A 20,000-nucleotide genomic window follows, 5' to 3' on the forward strand; every position below is an offset into this window, starting at 1 on the left:
AAAACCAACACCTGAGTCCCAGAGGTCACCTGTGGTTACACACAGACACACACACACACACACACACACACACACACAGACACACACACACACAGACACACACACACACACACACACACACACACACACACACACCACCTGTGTAGCAGATGCTTGAGAGCAGCCAGAAACACAGGATGGCAAGTAAACACATCCCTGACTGATCCTCCTAACAAATTAATAAATGATGTCATAAAAATGAGGTGTGGGAAGGAGGAGGCAAAGCGGGGATAGTTTACACACGCGCGCACTGAAACATAAGCACACACACACACAGAGACACATACATACACACACTGACACAGAGACAGACACACACACACACTCACACACAAACACACACACACACTTACACAAAAAACACACACAAACACACACTGACACACAATCACACAAGCAAACACTTATTCAGACGGCTGCTGGTCATTATCATGCATAAAGTATGCAAAATGCAGGCATGATGCATCTCCCGTCTATTGTTCATGTGTTTCAGAGGGAGCCTGTCATGATGCATAGATAAAACACAGCAGATGAGACTATCTCCTGTGGATTACCATGCAGGCCTAGTCAGTTCCTAAGTCATTGTTACCCTTCCATCTGTCCAGCCAATCCTGTGTGGCACCACCTCACTACAGGCAGAGGCAGAGACAGAGGCAATTAAAACACTTTGACACACTTGACACAGAGGGGCTGTGTGTCCGGCATGAGCCATCTGGGATGGGGTACTGGGGGACCCTCCGTTACACACAGACCCCTCTGCTCCCCTAAGTTGTATTAAACAGATTAATTCAGTGACATCCCTGGCCTATATACTGGGCAGGGGGACAGCCTCTCTTTTCTTCTCTTGATGGACAGATCAGACAGAGGAGGAGGAGAGGGGAGATAGATTGGGATGGCAGATTGGCAACCAGACCCCTGAACTAGGCCACGAACCAGACTGGGTTAAATCCTCTTCTGATAAAATGCTCCTTTGCATATTGATATTACACTGTTATTCCTGGGTTATTAAATGTATGTTACCAGGGTGGTCACAATGCTCAGTCAGTCTGTGCCCTGTATACAGATCATCCATCTTGCTCAATACAATGCCGACTCATTGAACACAATGCCAACTCACGTTGATTGAATGTGTCATAGGCTGAGGCCGACCCATTTTTTTATGTAGTGCATTTTGTAATGCCATTTCTAAGTGAATGAACAGTAAGCTGTAACATAGGTAGGCTGTGTTCTGTACCCGACCAGGAGTTGTGGTTGTGATCAGAGTACTAGACATTTTACTGTCACTTTTCTCCTTCTGTGGTCTGCATCTATTTGTCCATTCATAGTAACTGTTTGGTCCAATCAGCAATTCACTTCCTGCATCCTTGATATTGTTCATTGGCCAGGAAGGTACACAAGGTTGCAAAAATGTTTAACTCATAACTCCGGCAACAGAGTTGAAGTAAAGTCATTTTCCTATTGGTTCCCTACTCTGGAGTCTTCTTACTGCCCAGCTCACAGACCCTGGAAAGTCCCTACTCCATTGAAGTTGCCATTTAAAATGGTTAAGGTTCGGGTTAAAGTTCGGGTTAGGTAGGGGTTAATTATGGTTATGGTTAGGGTAAGGGTAGGGGTTGAGGTTAAGGATATGATTTAGGGTGGGGACGTCCCAAGGATCCCGGATAGCAATAACCAAAGCAGACGGGATAGGAACATACCAATCGGTTTGTGGAAAAGGGGGCAGTAAAATGATGAAAATTACTAACATGATTTCTAAACCCCAAAACAGTCAAATATGTTCATATCCATAAATACTCGTCCCTAATTATGTAATAACATCGTATGCAATAACACCGCGCAATAAAAGTACAAACCCACTTTCGGTACGTCATTGTTAGAAACGGCTTCCCCCCGTGTTTCCGCGTGAAGTGGTAGCGCCGAGATGATGTGAAAGGTTGCCTGCGCGCTGTCAGTCTTCTTAAAATGAAGACGACTGCTCGGTCCCTGAAGAACAGACTTGATTGTAGAGCTGGCATCTACTTTCAGCTCTGTAGGACTTTTAGAACATTTTATAGGCCTTTGGAACAGTGAGGTTTTATGTCTGATCAGAGCAGTGAATCCAGGTGCTTTTACAGAAGAATTCACCGTATTTATTGTGTCTGAAGCAGGAATTCAGATCATCAGAGACGGCTCTTGTTGAGCTATCCTCTATACAGTAGATAGCAGTATTCAGATCAGTCAAGTGTTGTATAGGTTTATTTCGTTCCTCCTGTGCGCATATATCCATTTGGAGAAAGACAAGTGTCATTCGCAGGTGAAGTAAAGACAATGTACAATACAGTTTGGACTACGGAAAAATATGAAGATGATTGGAGGGACGTGATGATGCCATATTCCACAGAATTAATATTTTATATTGAAATGGACCAACCACCTCCAGGTAGGCCACTGAAACTATTGAATAGTCACTGTGTGGTAAAATACTGTGTCCTATTTGTGGATGCGGATTGAATGGTCCAAACTTTGAGAAGAACGCTTTGCCTGCGAACCTGTCTGTCCTGATAGCGAGCCTATTCATTTGGGTAACTTTGTTTTTTTCATTCATAGTTATTACAGGTGCACAAATACTCATTTCCTCCTCCTGAAATCGTTTTAAAGCACCTACAAATGACCGTTATAGTGTTTCGTTCAATTCGTTTTAACATCGCAACATTGTATCTACACCGATAATATTTGCCGACATCCTGGGACTGTTTGCTACTGATTCAATGGTGATTACAATCATTTAGCATTTATTGTTACAATGTATCAGATGCGTTATTTAGTTTGCAACAATGTTTCAACTTGTTTGACTAGTTTATCGGAGTGACGTTATCTGAAGAGCAGATTGCTGCCTGCTAGCAGGCTTCTGTATCCTGCATTCTAACACTACAGGCGCATATATTGTCGCTATAATACAAATGAAATGACATGATCTGAAATAGATAGTTATTTATTCGGCTACCTATTCTTTTTTTTCTTTACAGTCATTCATTAATTAAGCACGAAGGCCACAGCTTTGTCAATTTGCTTTGTTCTTTCATAACAGTGTATTTAATACGTATTAATGTGGTTCATACCTAACCTCTATTTCACCATGTTTGACCATCTCTCTGGTAGGCCTACCCTGGTTGTCAAATAGTCAAATGTTTTCAGTCTAGTGCAGGAGTGGTTGTGGGGGAGGGGAAAGAGATCAGAAAACATTGTGTTACAAGTCAGTGAAGTAAAACCCACAGTACCGATGTTGCTCCAGGTTCAGATTTCATGCAAATGTCTGCGCATAGTTCTAGCCGGCTGTCGTATAGATGTTTAGATGTATTTTAGTAATTTCTCGGTAATTGTGCAAGTGTCATTCGACTCCCACCTCAATTCCTTCTCCTTTTTTTAATAGAGCAGAGGCTCGGTGGACGGAGCAGGAGGCGCTGTTCAATTGCACTGAATAGAATTGGCCGGTAGCTCTTTTTCTCCCGCTGAAGTGCATTATCCCGAGTCCGTTCTGCTTGTACAGCAACCGTCTCTCTTGTCCTACGGGCCAAACTGAAATGATAAAGGCGGTATGTCGTTGGTAGAGTGGTGGAGGAGTGAATAAGGGTGAAACCTATTCTCCTACAGCCTATGTCCCTTTCCATTCATATGCGCTCTCAATGCAGTTCAATGGCTCTGCGATTCTCAAAGCTTTCTTTCACGGGGGTTTCACGCATTCACTGTGATGTCATAGGCTGGGAACCAAGAGAGACACAGCTTTAAGATGGCATGTAGAGTTGACAATGGTCCATCTTCACTTCTGCAATGCAACTATACTATACTCTGTAGAAATACAGTGTAAGCTATACAGCTCCTGGTCAAATGAATTAACGCGCTAGTCAGTACATCAGTGTAAACAGACGTATAACAGATGTATAACGGTCATAATAGTGATGTATGAGCTAGGTGTCAAACCGCTAAAATGCCACACTAATTATCTTATCAGATATCTTGCACAACAACAATGTCTTAACGTGTAGTGTTGTTAGGAACATAATCACCAATTCCTGCTGTGATGAATCTGTCAATGGTTGATGTTTGTGTTGTTAGAGTGACACGAGCAGGCATCTGTTGTATTATATAGTCACCTATGTGAGATAGCGTGTTCCATTGAGCCAGACATTGTCAGTGAAGATATGGAAGGAAACAACCATTCAAATTGTATAAACAATAGGTTTAAAAGGTAAATATGCATTGTGTTGTGTGTTTGGCTTCTGTGTAAAACCTCTCCTGGGTTTTCTGAAAGGACCCTAGCTGCGATACAGCAAGCAGGCAAGCGGTGGGTGTATTGTGGTGTATAGCGACAATGTGTATAGAAGAGGTGAAGATAATTGCCCCTCTCTTCTATTCTGTTCCCTTCTCTCTCCTCTCTCTCCTCCCTTCTCCTCTCCTCTCCTCTCTCTCCTCTTCTCCTCTCTCTCCTCCCTTCTCCTCTCTCTCCTCCTCTCCTCTTCCCCTCTCTCTCCTCTTCTCCTCTCTCTCCTCCCTTCTTCTCTCCTCTCCCCTGTTCTCTTCTCTCTCCTCTTCTCCTCTCTCTCCTCCCTTCTCATCTCCTCTACTCTGTCCTCTTCTCTCTCCTCCTCTCCTCTACTCTGTTCTCCTCTCTCTCCTCTTCTCCTCTCTCTCCTCCCTTCTTCTCTCCTCTCCCCTGTTCTCTTCTCTCTCCTCTCCTCTCTCTCTCCTATTCTCCTCTCTCTCCTCCCTTATTCTCTCCTCTCCCCTGTTCTCTTCTCTCTCCTCTCCTCTCTCTCTCCTCTTCTCCTCTCTCTCCTCCCTTCTTCTCTCCTCTCCCCTGTTCTCTTCTCTCTCCTCTCTCATCTTCTCCCCTCCCTTCTACTCTCCTCTTGCTACAGAGTGAAGCTCACCAGTGTGTGATCAGATCACACATTCATCCTATCTTCCACTCAATGCCAGCGCACAGCTCGGCCCATACTGAACACACACGCACACACACACACACACACACACACACACACACACACACACACACACACACACACACACACACACACACACACACACACACACACACACACACACACACACACACACACAATATTCAGGTAGCCTGTCTGGGCTTTTCTCTCTTCTTATAGTCTCCTGTTTTTTGTTTTTATTTCACCGTGTGGCATTGTGGGATACTGGGGGTCTAAGCCCTCGGCCCAGCAGAGAAAGGGAAAGTGAGAGAGAAAGAGAGAGAGATACAGAGGAGGGATGAGGGTCGTGCAGATGTTCATCAAAATATTTATTACACTGGAATTTAAATGTGACAGTTTGGAGGTAACGCCGGGGGCCATCTCTGTGTGCGTGTGTGTGCCCGTGTGTGTGCGTACGTGTGTGTGTGTGTCACTTTGTCGCTTTGTGTCCGTAGCACTGGGTGATTAGCACAGGTGGAGTGATGCCCCAGGGGAAGGCCGGCCTCGGTTTCCAACGGCAACACGGCTACTCCCCTCCCTGTGTGTGTGTGTGTGTGTGTGTGTGCGTGTGTGTGTGCGTGTGTGTGTGTGCGTGTGCGCGCGTGCGTGCGTGCGTGAGAGAGAGAGAGAGTTTGCAGGGCAGCCTCTTCACAGAATGGAAAATCACCAAGGCATTTCTGTCCCCTGCTGCTATGATGATGCTATATGGGACAATGACATAAGTCACTTAAATTAGAGAGGCACGTCAGAAAGACAGTCAGACAGACAGTCAGACAGACAGACTAGGACGGTTGTTACTCTACACGTAAAACACACGTTCTCCACTGTAAGACGGACAGTAAAACTATTATCTTTCTCTCTCTCCTCTCTCTCCTCTCTCTCCTCTCTCGCTCACTGTCCTCTCTCTCTCTCTCTCTCTCCTCTCTCTCCTCTCTCTCTCCTCTCTCGCTCACTGTCCTCTCTCTCACTCTCCTCTCTCTCTCTCTCTCTTCTCTATCTCTTTCTCTCTCTCTGTCCTTGCTCTTCTCTCTCTCCCTTTTTCTCTGTCTGTCCTCTCTGTGTCTGTCTCTTCTCTCTCTCCCTCTCTCCTATCTCCCTCTCTCCTCTTTCTCCTCTCTCTCTCTCTCTCTGTCTCTCTCTCTCTCTGTCTCTCTCTCTCTCTGTCCCCATGTCTCTCTCTCTCTTTCTCTCTCTCTTTCTCTCTCTCTCTCTCTCTCTCTCTCTCTCCCTCTCTCTCCTTCTCTCTCTCCTTCTCTCCCCCTCTGTCCCTCTCTCTCCCTCTTTCTCTCTCTCTCCCTTTGTCCCTCCCTCTCTCCCTCTCCCTCCCTCTCCCTCTTCCGAGAGGTGTCCCTGACAGAATTGATATACTCTGGGGGTGTAACTCCACCCCTTTCTCTCTCTGTCTCTCTCTCTCTTTCTCTCATTTCAATTATCTTTCTGCTGCTCCCCCCCTCTCTCTCTTTCTCTCTCTCTCTAGCTCCTCCCCTACCCACTGCTGTGCTCTGATTGGCTGTGCCAGGTCTCCATTCAGAGATTAGCTAGCTGTCTGATTTTAGGATCAAGGCTTGTCTTGCAGTGCCAGTCTGACAGAGAGATAGAACAGAGAGCGATAGAGAGGAGAGGAGGAGAGACAGGAGAAGAGGGAGTGACAGACAGACACAGAGAAAGGGAGAAAGGAACAGTGTGTGTGTACAGCAGCACAGCTCACACAGTCCCTGGTAGAGGAAGATGGTTAGACCCAGCACCAGTTTCAATCTTCTCTTTCTTTCTCTCTATCCTCCCCTTCTCGTCCCGTGTGTGTCTGTGTGTGTGTGAAGCTGAGTACCACTGGGACATGACTGCAGGCTTATGTGTGTGTGACAGGATTGAGGGGTCCGGGGATAGACTGGCAGGATGTGTGGACTGATTCTGCATGTGTTCCACATCTTAAAGGGATACTTTTGGCTTTTGGCAATAAAGCCCTTCATCTACTCCACCAGAGTCAGACGAACTTGTGGATATGCTAGCAGATACCATAGACTTCCAGTCATTGTGCTTACGCTAGTTAGCAACTTCCTACACCTGCACGCAGAGACATAAAAATGGTATCCAGGAGTTTGTCTGTCTCTGGGGAAGTAAAAGACAGGGGATGAGACTCACCAATGACCTCACAATTAAAGGTCGATCGATTAATCGGAATGGCCGATTAATTAGGGCCGATTTTGAGTTTTCATAACAATCAGAAATCAGTATTTTTCGGCGCCGATTTAAAAAAAATAAAAAATAATTTACATACAAAATAAAAACGTGTTTTTTTTTTTATACCTTTATTTAGTCTTTATTTAATCTTTATTTAACTTGGCAAGTCAGTTAAGAACACATTCTTATTTTCAATGACGGCCTAGGAACGGTGGGTTAACTGCCTCGTCCAGGGGCAGAACAACAGATTTTCACCTTGTCAGCTCGGGGGATCCATACTTGAAACCTTGCAGTTAACTAGTCCAACGCAATAACGACCTGCCTCTCTCGTTGCACTCCACAAGGAGACTGACTGCCTGTTACGCAAATCCAGTAAGCCAAGGTAAGTTCAAGCCTATCAACTCCCGAGATTAGGCTGGTGTAACCGATGTGAAATGGCTAGCTAGTTAGCGCACGCTAATAGCGTTTCAAACGTCACTCGCTCTGAACCTTCTAGTCGTTGTTCCCCTTGCTCTGCATGTGTAGTGCTGCTTCGATGGTGGCTGTTGTCGTTGTGTTGCTGGTTCGAGCCCAGGGAGGAGCGAGGAGAGGGACGGAAGCTATACTGTTACACTGGCAATACTAAAGTGCCTATAAGAACATCCAATAGTCAAAGGTTAATGAAATACAAATGGTATAGAGGAAAATAATCCTATAATTCCTATAATAACTACAACCTAAAACTTCTTACCTTGGAATTTTGAAGACTCATGTTAAAAGGAATCACCAGCTTTCATATGTTCTCATGTTCTGAGCAAGGAACTTAAACGTTAGCTTTCTTCCCTGTCACATATTACACTTTTACTTTCTTCTCCAACACTTTGTTTTTGCATTATTTAAACCAAATTGAACATGTTTCATTATTTACTTGAGGCTAAATTGATTTTATTGATGTATTATATTAAGTTAAAATAAGTGTTCATTCAGTATTGTTGTAATTGTCATTATTACAAATACATTTTTAAAAATCGGCCGATTAATCTGTATCTCCTTTTTTGGTCCTCCGGTAATCGGTATCGGCGTTGAAAAATCATAATCGGTCGACCTCTACTCACAATACACTATTACCACATACTTAGGTGCCGATACGATATGTTTTGCGATTCTGACAATTCTATATGTATTGCGATTCGATACTGCAAATTTAAATACGATTTGATGTTCCAAACATATTGCTCATTATACACAGAGTGTACAAAACATTATGAACACCTGCTCTTTCCATGTCAGACTGAGCACGTGAATCCAGGTGAAGATGAAGGGGAGGAGCCAGGTTTAAGCTTTGAGTCAATTGATGTGTGTGTGTGTGTGTGTGTGTGTGTGTGTGTGTGTGTGTGTGTGTGTGTGTGTGTGTCAAGTTCTGCTCACACACTGTGGGGCTTACAAACCCCCACAGCTAAATTTGATAAATTGCCATTTACGTGTTTGTATTATTCTGCGTTTTACTACTTGTATTTGAGTTGGAGTTTGTTTACTTGAGATCTATGATTTGACCGATTACAGGAATACAGTCATCTTTATCTCACTCTGAGTAGATGAATGTGTATAGTGAGTGTGTGGTGTTAGTGCGTGTGACATGTGTGTGTGTCAGTGTGTGTGAAGGGTTGCAGTAGGGTTGATGCCCAACACACTCAGGTTAACATGCTCCTGCATCCAACAGCTGCCACTGGTGGGCTACCCCACACACACACACACACAAGGAGTTGTCCCTGTGCTTGAGGCTGACCCTATGTCCCATGTTGCTCTTCTACTCAGGTGCTACTGATGATGATGTGGTCTTTAAAAGGGGCTCAGATCGAGCTGCCGTGGTTGTGTATTTGTGTCATAGAGGGCTTGACTGAGGGCTTTTCTAGGGAGTGCAGGATAGATTTCTTTAGGGGTAGTCCCATCCTTGTGTGAGAAGTGTGTAGAGGGTGATCTGTCTTAGTGTTTATGTGTGTGCCTTTGTGTGTGCATGCGTGGGTGGCTCTTTTGTCCTGTGTGGAGGAGGAGCTGAGAGAGAGAGAGAGAGAGAGAGAGAGAGAGAGAGAGAGAGAGAGAGAGAGAGAGAGAGAGAGAGAGAGAGAGAGAGAGAGAGAGAGAGAGAGAGAGAGAGAGAGAGAGAGAGAGAGAGAGAGAGAGAGAGAGAGAGAGAGAGAGAGAGAGAGAGAGAGAGAGAGAGAGAGAGAGAGAGAGAGAGAGAGAGAGAGAGAGAGAGAGAGAGAGAGAGAGAGAGAGAGAGAGAGAGAGAGAGAGAGAGAACCTGTCTGATTGTGCTTACAATCAGTGCTGCTACTACTCTCTGCCTGTCTGTCTGCCTGTGTCTCTCCCTCTCGTATCTCTAGTGGGAGTGAAAGGGGATTGAACGAGCCCAGAAAGATGGAAAGAGCTGTGAGTGAAGAAGCACAGACAGACAGACAGGGACTGAGATAGGTTGGCATTCTCCTGGTGCACCTGCCTTGGGCTGTGTTTAGGGAGGGAGGGAGGGAGGGCTGTGGAGGAGCCCATCGAGGCATTTCCCTTTCTGCACGCTGGCTGCCACTCCCAGATGCCTCAATGAAGCTTTGGGACGGGACGGCCTGAAATTAATCTGCTCTCTGTCTCTCTTTGTCTCTGTCTCTTTCTCTCTCTCTCTGTCTCTCTTTGTATCTGTCTTTCTGTCTCTCTGTCTCTCTCTCTGTCTGTCTCTGTCAATTCAATTCAAGGGCTTTATTGGCATGGGAAACATGTGTTAACATTGCCAAAGCAAGTGAGGTAGATAATATATAAAGTGAAATAAACAATAAAAATTAACAGTAAACATTACACATACAGAAGTTTCAAAACAATAAAGACATTACAAATGTCATATTATATATATATACAGTGTTTTAACAATGTACAAATGGTTAAAGGACACAAGATAAAATAAATAAGCATAAATATGGGTTGTATTTACAATGGTGTGTGTTCTTCCCTGGTTGCCCTTTTCTCGTGGCAACAGGTCACAAATCTTGCTGCTGTGATGGCACACTGTGGAATTTCACCCAGTAGATATGGGAGTTTATCAAAATTGGATTTGTTTTCGAATTATTTGTGGATCTGTGTAATCTGAGGGAAATATGTCTCTCTAATATGGTCATACATTGGGCAGGAGGTTAGGAAGTGCAGCTCAGTTTCCACCTCATTTTGTGGGCAGTGAGCACATAGCCTGTCTTCACTTGAGAGCCATGTCTGCCTACGGCAGCCTTTCTCAATAGCAAGGCTATGCTCACTGAGTCTGTACATAGTCAAAGCTTTCCTTAAGTTTGGGTCAGTCACAGTAGTCAGGTATTCTGCCACTGTTTACTCTCTGTTTAGGGCCAAATAGCATTCTAGTTTGCTCTGTTTTTTTGTTAATTCTTTCCAATGTGTCAAGTAATTATCGTTTTGTTTTCTCATGATTTGGTTGGGTCTAATTGTGCTGCTGTCCTGGGGCTCTGTAGGGTGTGTTTATGTTTGTGAACAGAGCCCCAGGACCAGCTTGCTTAGGGGACTCTTCTCCAGGTTCATCTCTCTGTAGGTGATGGCTTTGTTTTGGAAGGTTTGGGAATCGCTTCCTTTTAGGTGGTTGTAGAATTTAACGTCTCTTTTCTGGATTTTGATAATTAGTGGGTATCGGCCTAATTCTGCTCTGCATGCATTATTTGGTGTTCTACATTGTACACGGAGGATATTTTTGCAGAATTCTGCGTGCAGAGTCTCAATTTGGTGTTTGTCCCATTTTGTGAAGTCTTGGTTGGTGAGCGGACCCCAGACCTCACAACCATAAAGGGCAATGGGCTCTATGACTGATTCAAGTATTTTTAGCCAAATCCTAATTGGTATGTTGAAATTGATGTTCCTTTTGATGGCATAGAATGCCCTTCTTACCTTGTCTCTCAGATCTTTCACAGCTTTGTGGAAGTTACCTGTGGCGCTGATGTTTAGGCCAAGGTATGTCTAGTTTTTTGTGTGCTCTAGGGCAACAGTGTCTAGATGAAATTTGTATTTGTGGTCCTGGTGACTGGACCTTTTTTGGAACACCATTATTTTGGTCTTACTGAGATTTACTGTCAGGGCCCAGGTCTGACAGAATCTGTGCATAAGATCTAGGTGCTGCTGTGGGTCCTCATTGGTTGGTGACAGAAGCTGTCTGTCTCTCTCTGGTCACCATCTCCTCACCACTTTAAGAGAGTTCCAAAAGCAGTGTGAAAGTTTCCACTGTGTCAGAGAGAGAAAGGAGGGAGATGAAGAGAGAAGGAGAGTGGGCCAGTCGGATATATATAACGAATCTGTTAATGAAGCAGAGAATAAATGTAAAACACCACATAAACAAATACACACACACACACACACACACACACACACACACACACACACACACACACACACACACACACACACACACACACACACACACACACACACACACACACACACACACACACACACACACACACACACACACACACACAGGACAAGGACAAGATGGAGAAAGGGTGGGAGGTCCGCCCCTGGCATTCTCTCACTGGTGGAGACTGATCACCCCACAGGGAAGACAAGATTGTCTGTCTGTCTGTCTGTCTGTCTGTCTGTCTGTCTGTCTGTCGTACACCCAGTCATGTAGGCCAATGGTGTGGCGTGCACCTGTCTCTATGTACTGTCAGCTGCTGTGATGGGGATCTAGACAGACAACCCAGCTCTGTTAGACAGACAACCCAGCCCTGTTAGACAGACAATCCAGCCCTGTTAGACAGACAGCCCAGCCTTGTTAGACAGACAACCCAGCCCTGTTAGACAGACAACCCAGCCCTGTTAGACAGACAACCCAGCCCTGTTAGACAGACAGCCCAGCCCTGTTAGACAGACAGCCCAGCCCTGTTAGACAGACAACCCAGCCCTGTTAGACAGACAGCCCAGCCCTGTTAGACAGACAACCCAGCCCTGTTAGACAGACAGCCCAGCCCTGTTAGACAGACAGCCCAGCCCTGTTAGACAGACAACCCAGCCCTGTTAGACAGACAGCCCAGCCCTGTTAGACAGACAGCCCAGCCCTGTTAGACAGACAGCCCAGCCCTGTTAGACAGACAGCCCAGCCCTGTTAGACAGACAACCCAGCCCTGTTAGACAGACAGCCCAGCCCTGTTAGACAGACAACCCAGCCCTGTTAGACAGACAACCCAGCCCTGTTAGACAGACAGCCCAGCCCTGTTAGACAGACAACCCAGCCCTGTTAGACAGACAGCCCAGCCCTGTTAGACAGACAGCCCAGCCCTGTTAGACAGACAACCCAGCCCTGTTAGACAGACAGCCCAGCCCTGTTAGACAGACAGCCCAGCCCTGTTAGACAGACAACCCAGCCCTGTTAGACAGACAACCCTGCCCTGTTAGACAGACAGCCAAGCCCTGCTGGACAGACAGCCCAGCCCTGTTAGACAGACAGCCCAGCCCTGTTAGACAGACAACCCAGCCCTGTTAGACAGACAGCCCAGCTCTGTTAGACAGACAGCCCAGCTCTGTTAGACAGACAACCCAGCCCTGTTAGACAGACAGCCCAGCTCTGTTAGACAGACAGCCCAGCTCTGTTAGACAGACAGCCCAGCCCTGTTAGACAGACAACCCAGCCCTGTTAGACAGACAACCCTGCCCTGTTAGACAGACAGCCCAGCTCTTTTAGACAGACAGACAGCCCAGCTATTTTAGACAGACAGACAGCCCAGCTATTTTAGACAGACAGCCAAGCTATGTTAGACAGACAGCCCAGCCCTGTTAGACAGACAGCCCAGCCCTGTTAGACAGACAGCTCAGCTCTGTTTGACAGACAGACAGCCCAGCTCTGTTTGACAGACAGACAGCCCAGCTCTGTTTGACAGACAGACAGCCCAGCTCTGTTTGACAGACAGACAGCCCAGCTCTGTTAGACAGACAGCCCAGCCCTGTTAGACAGACAGCCCAGCTCTGTTAGACAGACAGCCCAGCCCTGTTAGACAGACAGCCCAGCTCTGTTAGACAGACAGCCCAGCTCTGTTAGACAGACAGCCCAGCTCTGTTAGACAGACAGACAGCCCAGCTCTGTTAGACAGACAGACAGCCCAGCTCTGTTAGACAGACAGACAGCCCAGCTCTGTTAGACAGACAGCCCAGCTCTGTTAGACAGACAGCCCAGCTCTGTTTGACAGACAGACAGCCCAGCCCTGTCAGACAGACAGCCCAGCCCTGTCAGACAGACAGCCCAGCCCTGTTAGACAGACAGCCCAGCCCTGTTAGACAGACAGCCCAGCCCTGTTAGACAGGCAGCCCAGCCAGGGCAGGACAGACAGCCCAGCCCTGTTAGACAGACAGCCCAGCCCTGTTAGACAGACAGCCCAGCTCTGTTAGACAGACAGCCCAGCTCTTTTAGACAGACAGCCCAGCCCTGTTAGACAGACAGCCCAGCCCTGTTAGACAGACAGACCAGCCCTGTTAGACAGACAACCCAGCCCTGTTAGACAGACAGCCCAGCCCTGTTAGACAGACAACCCAGCCCTGTTAGACAGACAGCCCAGCCCTGTTAGACAGACAGCCCAGCCCTGTTAGACAGACAACCCAGCCCTGTTAGACAGACAGCCCAGCCCTGTTAGACAGACAGCCCAGCCCTGTTAGACAGACAACCCAGCCCTGTTAGACAGACAGCCCAGCTCTGTTAGACAGACAGCCCAGCCCTGTTAGACAGACAGCCCAGCCCTGTTAGACAGACAGCCCAGCCCTGTTAGACAGACAGCGCAGCCCTGTTAGACAGACAGCCCAGCTCTGTTAGACAGACAGACCAGCCCTGTTAGACAGACAGCCCAGCCCGGTTAGACAGACAGCCCAGCTCTGTTAGACAGACAGCCCAGCCCTGTTAGACAGACAGCCAAGCCCTGTTAGACAGACAGCTCAGCTCTGTTTGACAGACAGACAGCCCAGCTCTGTTTGACAGACAGACAGCCCAGCTCTGTTTGACAGACAGACAGCCCAGCTCTGTTTGACAGACAGACAGCCCAGCTCTGTTAGACAGACAGCCCAGCTCTGTTAGACAGACAGACAACCCAGCTCTGTTAGACAGACAGACAGCCCAGCTCTGTTAGACAGACAGACAGCCCAGCTCTGTTTGACAGACAGACAGCCCAGCTCTGTTTGACAGACAGCCCAGCTCTGTTAGACAGACAGACAGCCCAGCTCTGTTAGACAGACAGACAGCCCATCCCTGTTAGACAGACAGACAGCCCATCCCTGTTAGACAGACAGACAGCCCAGCCCTGTTAGACAGACAGCCCAGCCCTGTTAGACAGACAGCCCAGCCCTGTTAGACAGACAGCCCAGCCCTGTTAGACAGACAGCCCAGCTCTGTTAGACAGACTGCCCTGCTCTGTTAGACAGACTGCCCTGCTCTGTTAGACAGACAGCCCAGCCCTGTCAGACAGACAGCCCAGCTCTGTTAGACAGACAGCCCAGCTCTGTTAGACAGACAGCCCAGCTCTGTTAGACAGACAGCCCAGCCCTGTCAGACAGACAGCCCAGCTCTGTCAGACAGACAGCCCAGCTCTGTCAGACAGACAGCACAGCTCTGTCAGACAGACAGCCCAGCTCTGTTAGATAGACAGCCCAGCCCTGTTAGACAGACAGCCCAGCTCTGTTAGACAGATAGCCCAGCTCTGTTAGACAGACAGCCCAGCTCTGTTAGACAGACAGCCCAGCTCTGTTAGACAGACAGCCCAGCTCTGTTAGACAGACAACCCAGCCCTGTTAGACAGACAGCCCAGCTCTGTTAGACAGACAGCCCAGCTCTGTTAGACAGACAGCCCAGCTCTGTTAGACAGACAGCCCAGCTCTGTTAGACAGACAGCCCAGCCCTGTTAGACAGACAGCCCAGCTCTGTTAGACAGACAGCCCAGCTCTGTTAGACAGACAGCCCAGCTCTGTTAGACAGACAGCCCAGCCCTGTTAGACAGACAGACTCAATGGAATTCTGCTCCTGCAACCTTTCCTTCAAATAGTATTGTCATGGCGTCTCTACATCCCACATGCTGTGGAGAGAGATCTCTTCTTGGTGAGTCATTAACACAATGCTGAATGGGAGGGAGGAGAAGCATGGACAGTATGGCCCGTTGTGACATCATCTAAACTAGGGTGATGGATAGAGGTGAGGAAATGACAGGCAAGGAAGACTGTTTCCCACCAGCTTCAGGTCCACTGTGGCATTGTCAGTACCTCTGATACATGGAGATTAGAAGCCTTGTAGTTGTAACCCTCTCCCCCCCTCTCTCTGCAGCTCTGATACATGGAGATTAGAAGCCTTGTAGTTGTAACCCTCTCCCCCCATCTCTATGCAGCTCTGATACATGGAGATTAGAAGCCTTGTAGTTGTAACCCTCTCCGCCCCCCCTCTCTCTGCAGCTCTGATACATGGAGATTAGAAGCCTTGTAGTTGTAACCCTCTCCCCCCCCTCTCTATGCAGCTCTGATACACGGAGATTAGAAGCCTTGTAGTTGTAACCCTCTCCCCCTCTCTCTGCAGCTCTGATACATGGAGATTAGAAGCCTTGTAGTTGTAACCCTCTCCCCCCTCTCTATGCAGCTCTGATACACGGAGATTAGAAGCCTTGTAGTTGTAACCCTCTCCCCCCCCTCTCTCTGCAGCTCTGATACATGGAGATTAGAAGCCTTGTAGTTGTAACCCTCTCCCCCCCTCTCTCTGCAGCTCTGATACATGGAGATTAGAAGCCTTGTAGTTGTAACCCTCTCCCCCCTCTCTCTGCAGCTCTGATACATGGAGATTAGAAGCCTTGTAGTTGTAACCCTCTCCCCCCATCTCTATGCAGCTCTGATACATGGAGATTAGAAGCCTTGTAGTTGTAACCCTCTCCACCCCCCCCCCTCTCTCTGCAGCTCTGATACATGTAGATTAGAAGCCTTGTAGTTGTAACCCTCTCTGTCCCCCCCTCTCTCTCTGCAGCTCTGATACATGTAGATTAGAAGCCTTGTAGTTGTAACCCTCTCTGTCCCCCCTCTCTCTCTGCAGCTCTGATACATGTAGATTAGAAGCCTTGTAGTTGTAACCCTCTCTGTCCCCCCCCTCTCTCTCTGCTGCTCTGATACATGTAGATTAGAAGCCTTGTAGTTGTAACCCTCTCTGTCCCCCCCTCTCTCTCTGCTGCTCTGATACATGTAGATTATAAGCCCTGTAGTTGTAACCCTCTCTGTCCCCCCCTCTCTCTCTGCTGCTCTGATACATGTAGATTATAAGCCCTGTAGTTGTAACCCTCTCTGTCCCCCCCTCTCTCTGCTGCTCTGATACATGTAGATTATAAACCCTGTAGTTGTAACCCTCTCTGTCCCCCCTCTCTCTGCAGCTCTGATACATGTAGATTATAAGCCTTGTAGTTGTAACCCTCTCTGTCCCCCCCTCTCTCTCTCTCTCTGCTGCTCTGATACATGTAGATTATAAGCCCTGTAGTTGTAACCCTCTCTGTCCCCCCCCTCTCTCTCTGCTGCTCTGATACATGGAGATTAGAAGCCTTGTAGTTGTAACCCTCTCCCCCCCTCTCTATGCAGCTCTGATACATGGAGATTAGAAGCCTTGTAGTTGTAACCCTCTCCCCCCTCTCTCTGCAGCTCTGATACATGGAGATTAGAAGCCTTGTAGTTGTAACCCTCTCCCCCTCTCTCTGCAGCTCTGATACATGGAGATTAGAAGCCTTGTAGTTGTAACCCTCTCCCCCTCTCTATGCAGCTCTGATACATGGAGATTAGAAGCCTTGTAGTTGTAACCCTCTCCCCCTCTCTCTGCAGCTCTGATACATGGAGATTAGAAGCCTTGTAGTTGTAACCCTCTCCCCCTCTCTATGCAGCTCTGATACATGGAGATTAGAAGCCTTGTAGTTGTAACCCTCTCCACCCCCCTCTCTCTGCAGCTCTGATACATGTAGATTAGAAGCCTTGTAGTTGTAACCCTCTCTGTCCCCCCTCTCTCTCTGCAGCTCTGATACATGTAGATTAGAAGCCTTGTAGTTGTAACCCTCTCTGTCCCCCCCTCTCTCTCTGCAGCTCTGATACATGTAGATTAGAAGCCTTGTAGTTGTAACCCTCTCTGTCCCCCCCCTCTCTCTCTGCTGCTCTGATACATGTAGATTAGAAGCCTTGTAGTTGTAACCCTCTCTGTCCCCCCTCTCTCTCTGCTGCTCTGATACATGTAGATTAGAAGCCTTGTAGTTGTAACCCTCTCTGTCCCCCTCTCTCTCTGCTGCTCTGATACATGTAGATTAGAAGCCTTGTAGTTGTAACCCTCTCTGTCCCCCCTCTCTCTCTGCTGCTCTGATACATGTAGATTAGAAGCCTTGTAGTTGTAACCCTCTCTGTCCCCCCTCTCTCTGCTGCTCTGATACATGTAGATTATAAGCCCTGTAGTTGTAACCCTCTCTGTCCCCCCCCTCTCTCTCTGCTGCTCTGATACATGTAGATTATAAGCCCTGTAGTTGTAACCCTCTCTGTCCACCCCCTCTCTCTGCTGCTCTGATACATGTAGATTATAAGCCCTGTAGTTGTAACCCTCTCTGTCCACCCCCTCTCTCTGCTGCTCTGATACATGTAGATTATAAACCCTGTAGTTGTAACCCTCTCTGTCCCCCCCTCTCTCTGCAGCTCTGATACATGTAGATTATAAGCCTTGTAGTTGTAACCCTCTCTGTCCCCCCCCTCTCTCTGCTGCTCTGATACATGTAGATTATAAGCCTTGTAGTTGTAACCCTCTCTGTCCCCCCCTCTCTCTGCAGCTCTGATACATGTAGATTATAAGCCTTGTAGTTGAACCCTCTCTGTCCCCCTCTCTCTGCAGCTCTGATACATGTAGATTATAAGCCTTGTAGTTGTAACCCTCTCTGTCCCCCTCTCTCTGCAGCTCTGATACATGTAGATTATAAGCCTTGTAGTTGTAACCCTCTCTGTCCCCCCCTCTCTCTGCAGCTCTGATACATGTAGATTATAAGCCTTGTAGTTGTAACCCTCTCTGTCCCCCCCTCTCTCTGCTGCTCTGATACATGTAGATTATAAGCCCTGTAGTTGTAACCCTCTCTGTCCCCCCCTCTCTCTCTGCTGCTCTGATACATGTAGATTATAAGCCCTGTAGTTGTAACCCTCTCTGTCCCCCCCCTCTCTCTGCTGCTCTGATACATGTAGATTATAAACCCTGTAGTTGTAACCCTCTCTGTCCCCCCCTCTCTCTCTGCTGCTCTGATACATGTAGATTATATGCCCTGTAGTTGTAACCCTCTCTGTCCCCCCCCTCTCTCTCTCTGCAGCTCTGATACATGTAGATTATAAACCCTGTAGTTGTAACCCTCTCTGTCCCCCCCTCTCTCTGCAGCTCTGATACATGTAGATTATAAGCCTTGTAGTTGTAACCCTCTCTGTCCCCCCCTCTCTCTGCTGCTCTGATACATGTAGATTATAAGCCTTGTAGTTGTAACCCTCTCTGTCCCCCCCTCTCTCTGCAGCCCTGATACATGTAGATTATAAGCCTTGTAGTTGTAACCCTCTCTGTCCCCCTCTCTCTGCAGCTCTGATACATGTAGATTATAAGCCTTGTAGTTGTAACCCTCTCTGTCCCCCCTCTCTGCAGCTCTGATACATGTAGATTATAAGCCTTGTAGTTGTAACCCTCTCTGTCCCCCCTCTCTCTGCAGCTCTGATACATGTAGATTATAAGCCTTGTAGTTGTAACCCTCTCTGTCCCCCCTCTCTCTGCTGCTCTGATACATGTAGATTATAAGCCCTGTAGTTGTAACCCTCTCTGTCCCCCTCTCTCTCTGCTGCTCTGATACATGTAGATTATATGCCCTGTAGTTGTAACCCTCTCTGTCCCCCCCTCTCTCTCTCTGCAGCTCTGATACATGTAGATTATAAACCCTGTAGTTGTAACCCTCTCTGTCCCCCCTCTCTCTGCAGCTCTGATACATGTAGATTATAAGCCTTGTAGTTGTAACCCTCTCTGTCCCCCCTCTCTCTGCAGCTCTGATACATGTAGATTATAAGCCTTGTAGTTGTAACCCTCTCTGTCCCCCCTCTCTCTGCTGCTCTGATACATGTAGATTATAAGCCCTGTAGTTGTAACCCTCTCTGTCCCCCCCCTCTCTCTGCAGCTCTGATACATGTAGATTATAAGCCCTGTAGTTGTAACCCTCTCTGTCCCCCCCCTCTCTCTCTGCTGCTCTGATACATGTAGATTATATGCCCTGTAGTTGTAACCCTCTCTGTCCCCCCCCTCTCTCTCTGCTGCTCTGATACATGTAGATTATAAACCCTGTAGTTGTAACCCTCTCTGTCCCCCCTCTCTCTGCAGCTCTGATACATGTAGATTATAAGCCTTGTAGTTGTAACCCTCTCTGTCCCCCCTCTCTCTGCAGCTCTGATACATGTAGATTATAAGCCTTGTAGTTGTAACCCTCTCTGTCCCCCCTCTCTCTGCTGCTCTGATACATGTAGATTATATGCCCTGTAGTTGTAACCCTCTCTGTCCCCCCCTCTCTCTCTGCTGCTCTGATACATGTAGATTATAAACCCTGTAGTTGTAACCCTCTCTGTCCCCCCCTCTCTCTGCAGCTCTGATACATGTAGATTATAAGCCTTGTAGTTGTAACCCTCTCTGTCCCCCCCTCTCTCTGCAGCTCTGATACATGTAGATTATAAGCCTTGTAGTTGTAACCCTCTCTGTCCCCCCTCTCTCTGCAGCTCTGATACATGTAGATTATAAGCCTTGTAGTTGTAACCCTCTCTGTCCCCCCCTCTCTCTGC

At 47.5% G+C, this 20,000-nt stretch overlaps 1 protein-coding gene across 3 annotated transcripts in view; it reads left to right on the forward strand.

Moving 5' to 3' along the window:
- The window catches only part of LOC135513189 (phosphatidylinositol 3-kinase regulatory subunit gamma-like), a 400,919-nt gene that overhangs the window by 350,968 nt on the left and 29,951 nt on the right, over positions 1–20,000 (forward strand). The window contains exon 1 of one of the 3 annotated variants that reach the window (XM_064935983.1): positions 2,009–2,458. The exons of the other annotated variants lie outside the window; for them this stretch is intronic. Coding sequence (XP_064792055.1) covers positions 2,347–2,458 — 112 coding nt within the window. The 5' untranslated portion in view covers positions 2,009–2,346. Of the gene's footprint in view, positions 1–2,008; positions 2,459–20,000 lie in introns of those variants that run through there. 3 annotated transcript variants of the gene reach the window in all.

The sequence above is a fragment of the Oncorhynchus masou genome, chromosome 24 (genome assembly GCF_036934945.1).
Source record: "Oncorhynchus masou masou isolate Uvic2021 chromosome 24, UVic_Omas_1.1, whole genome shotgun sequence".
Lineage (NCBI taxonomy): Eukaryota > Metazoa > Chordata > Actinopteri > Salmoniformes > Salmonidae > Oncorhynchus > Oncorhynchus masou.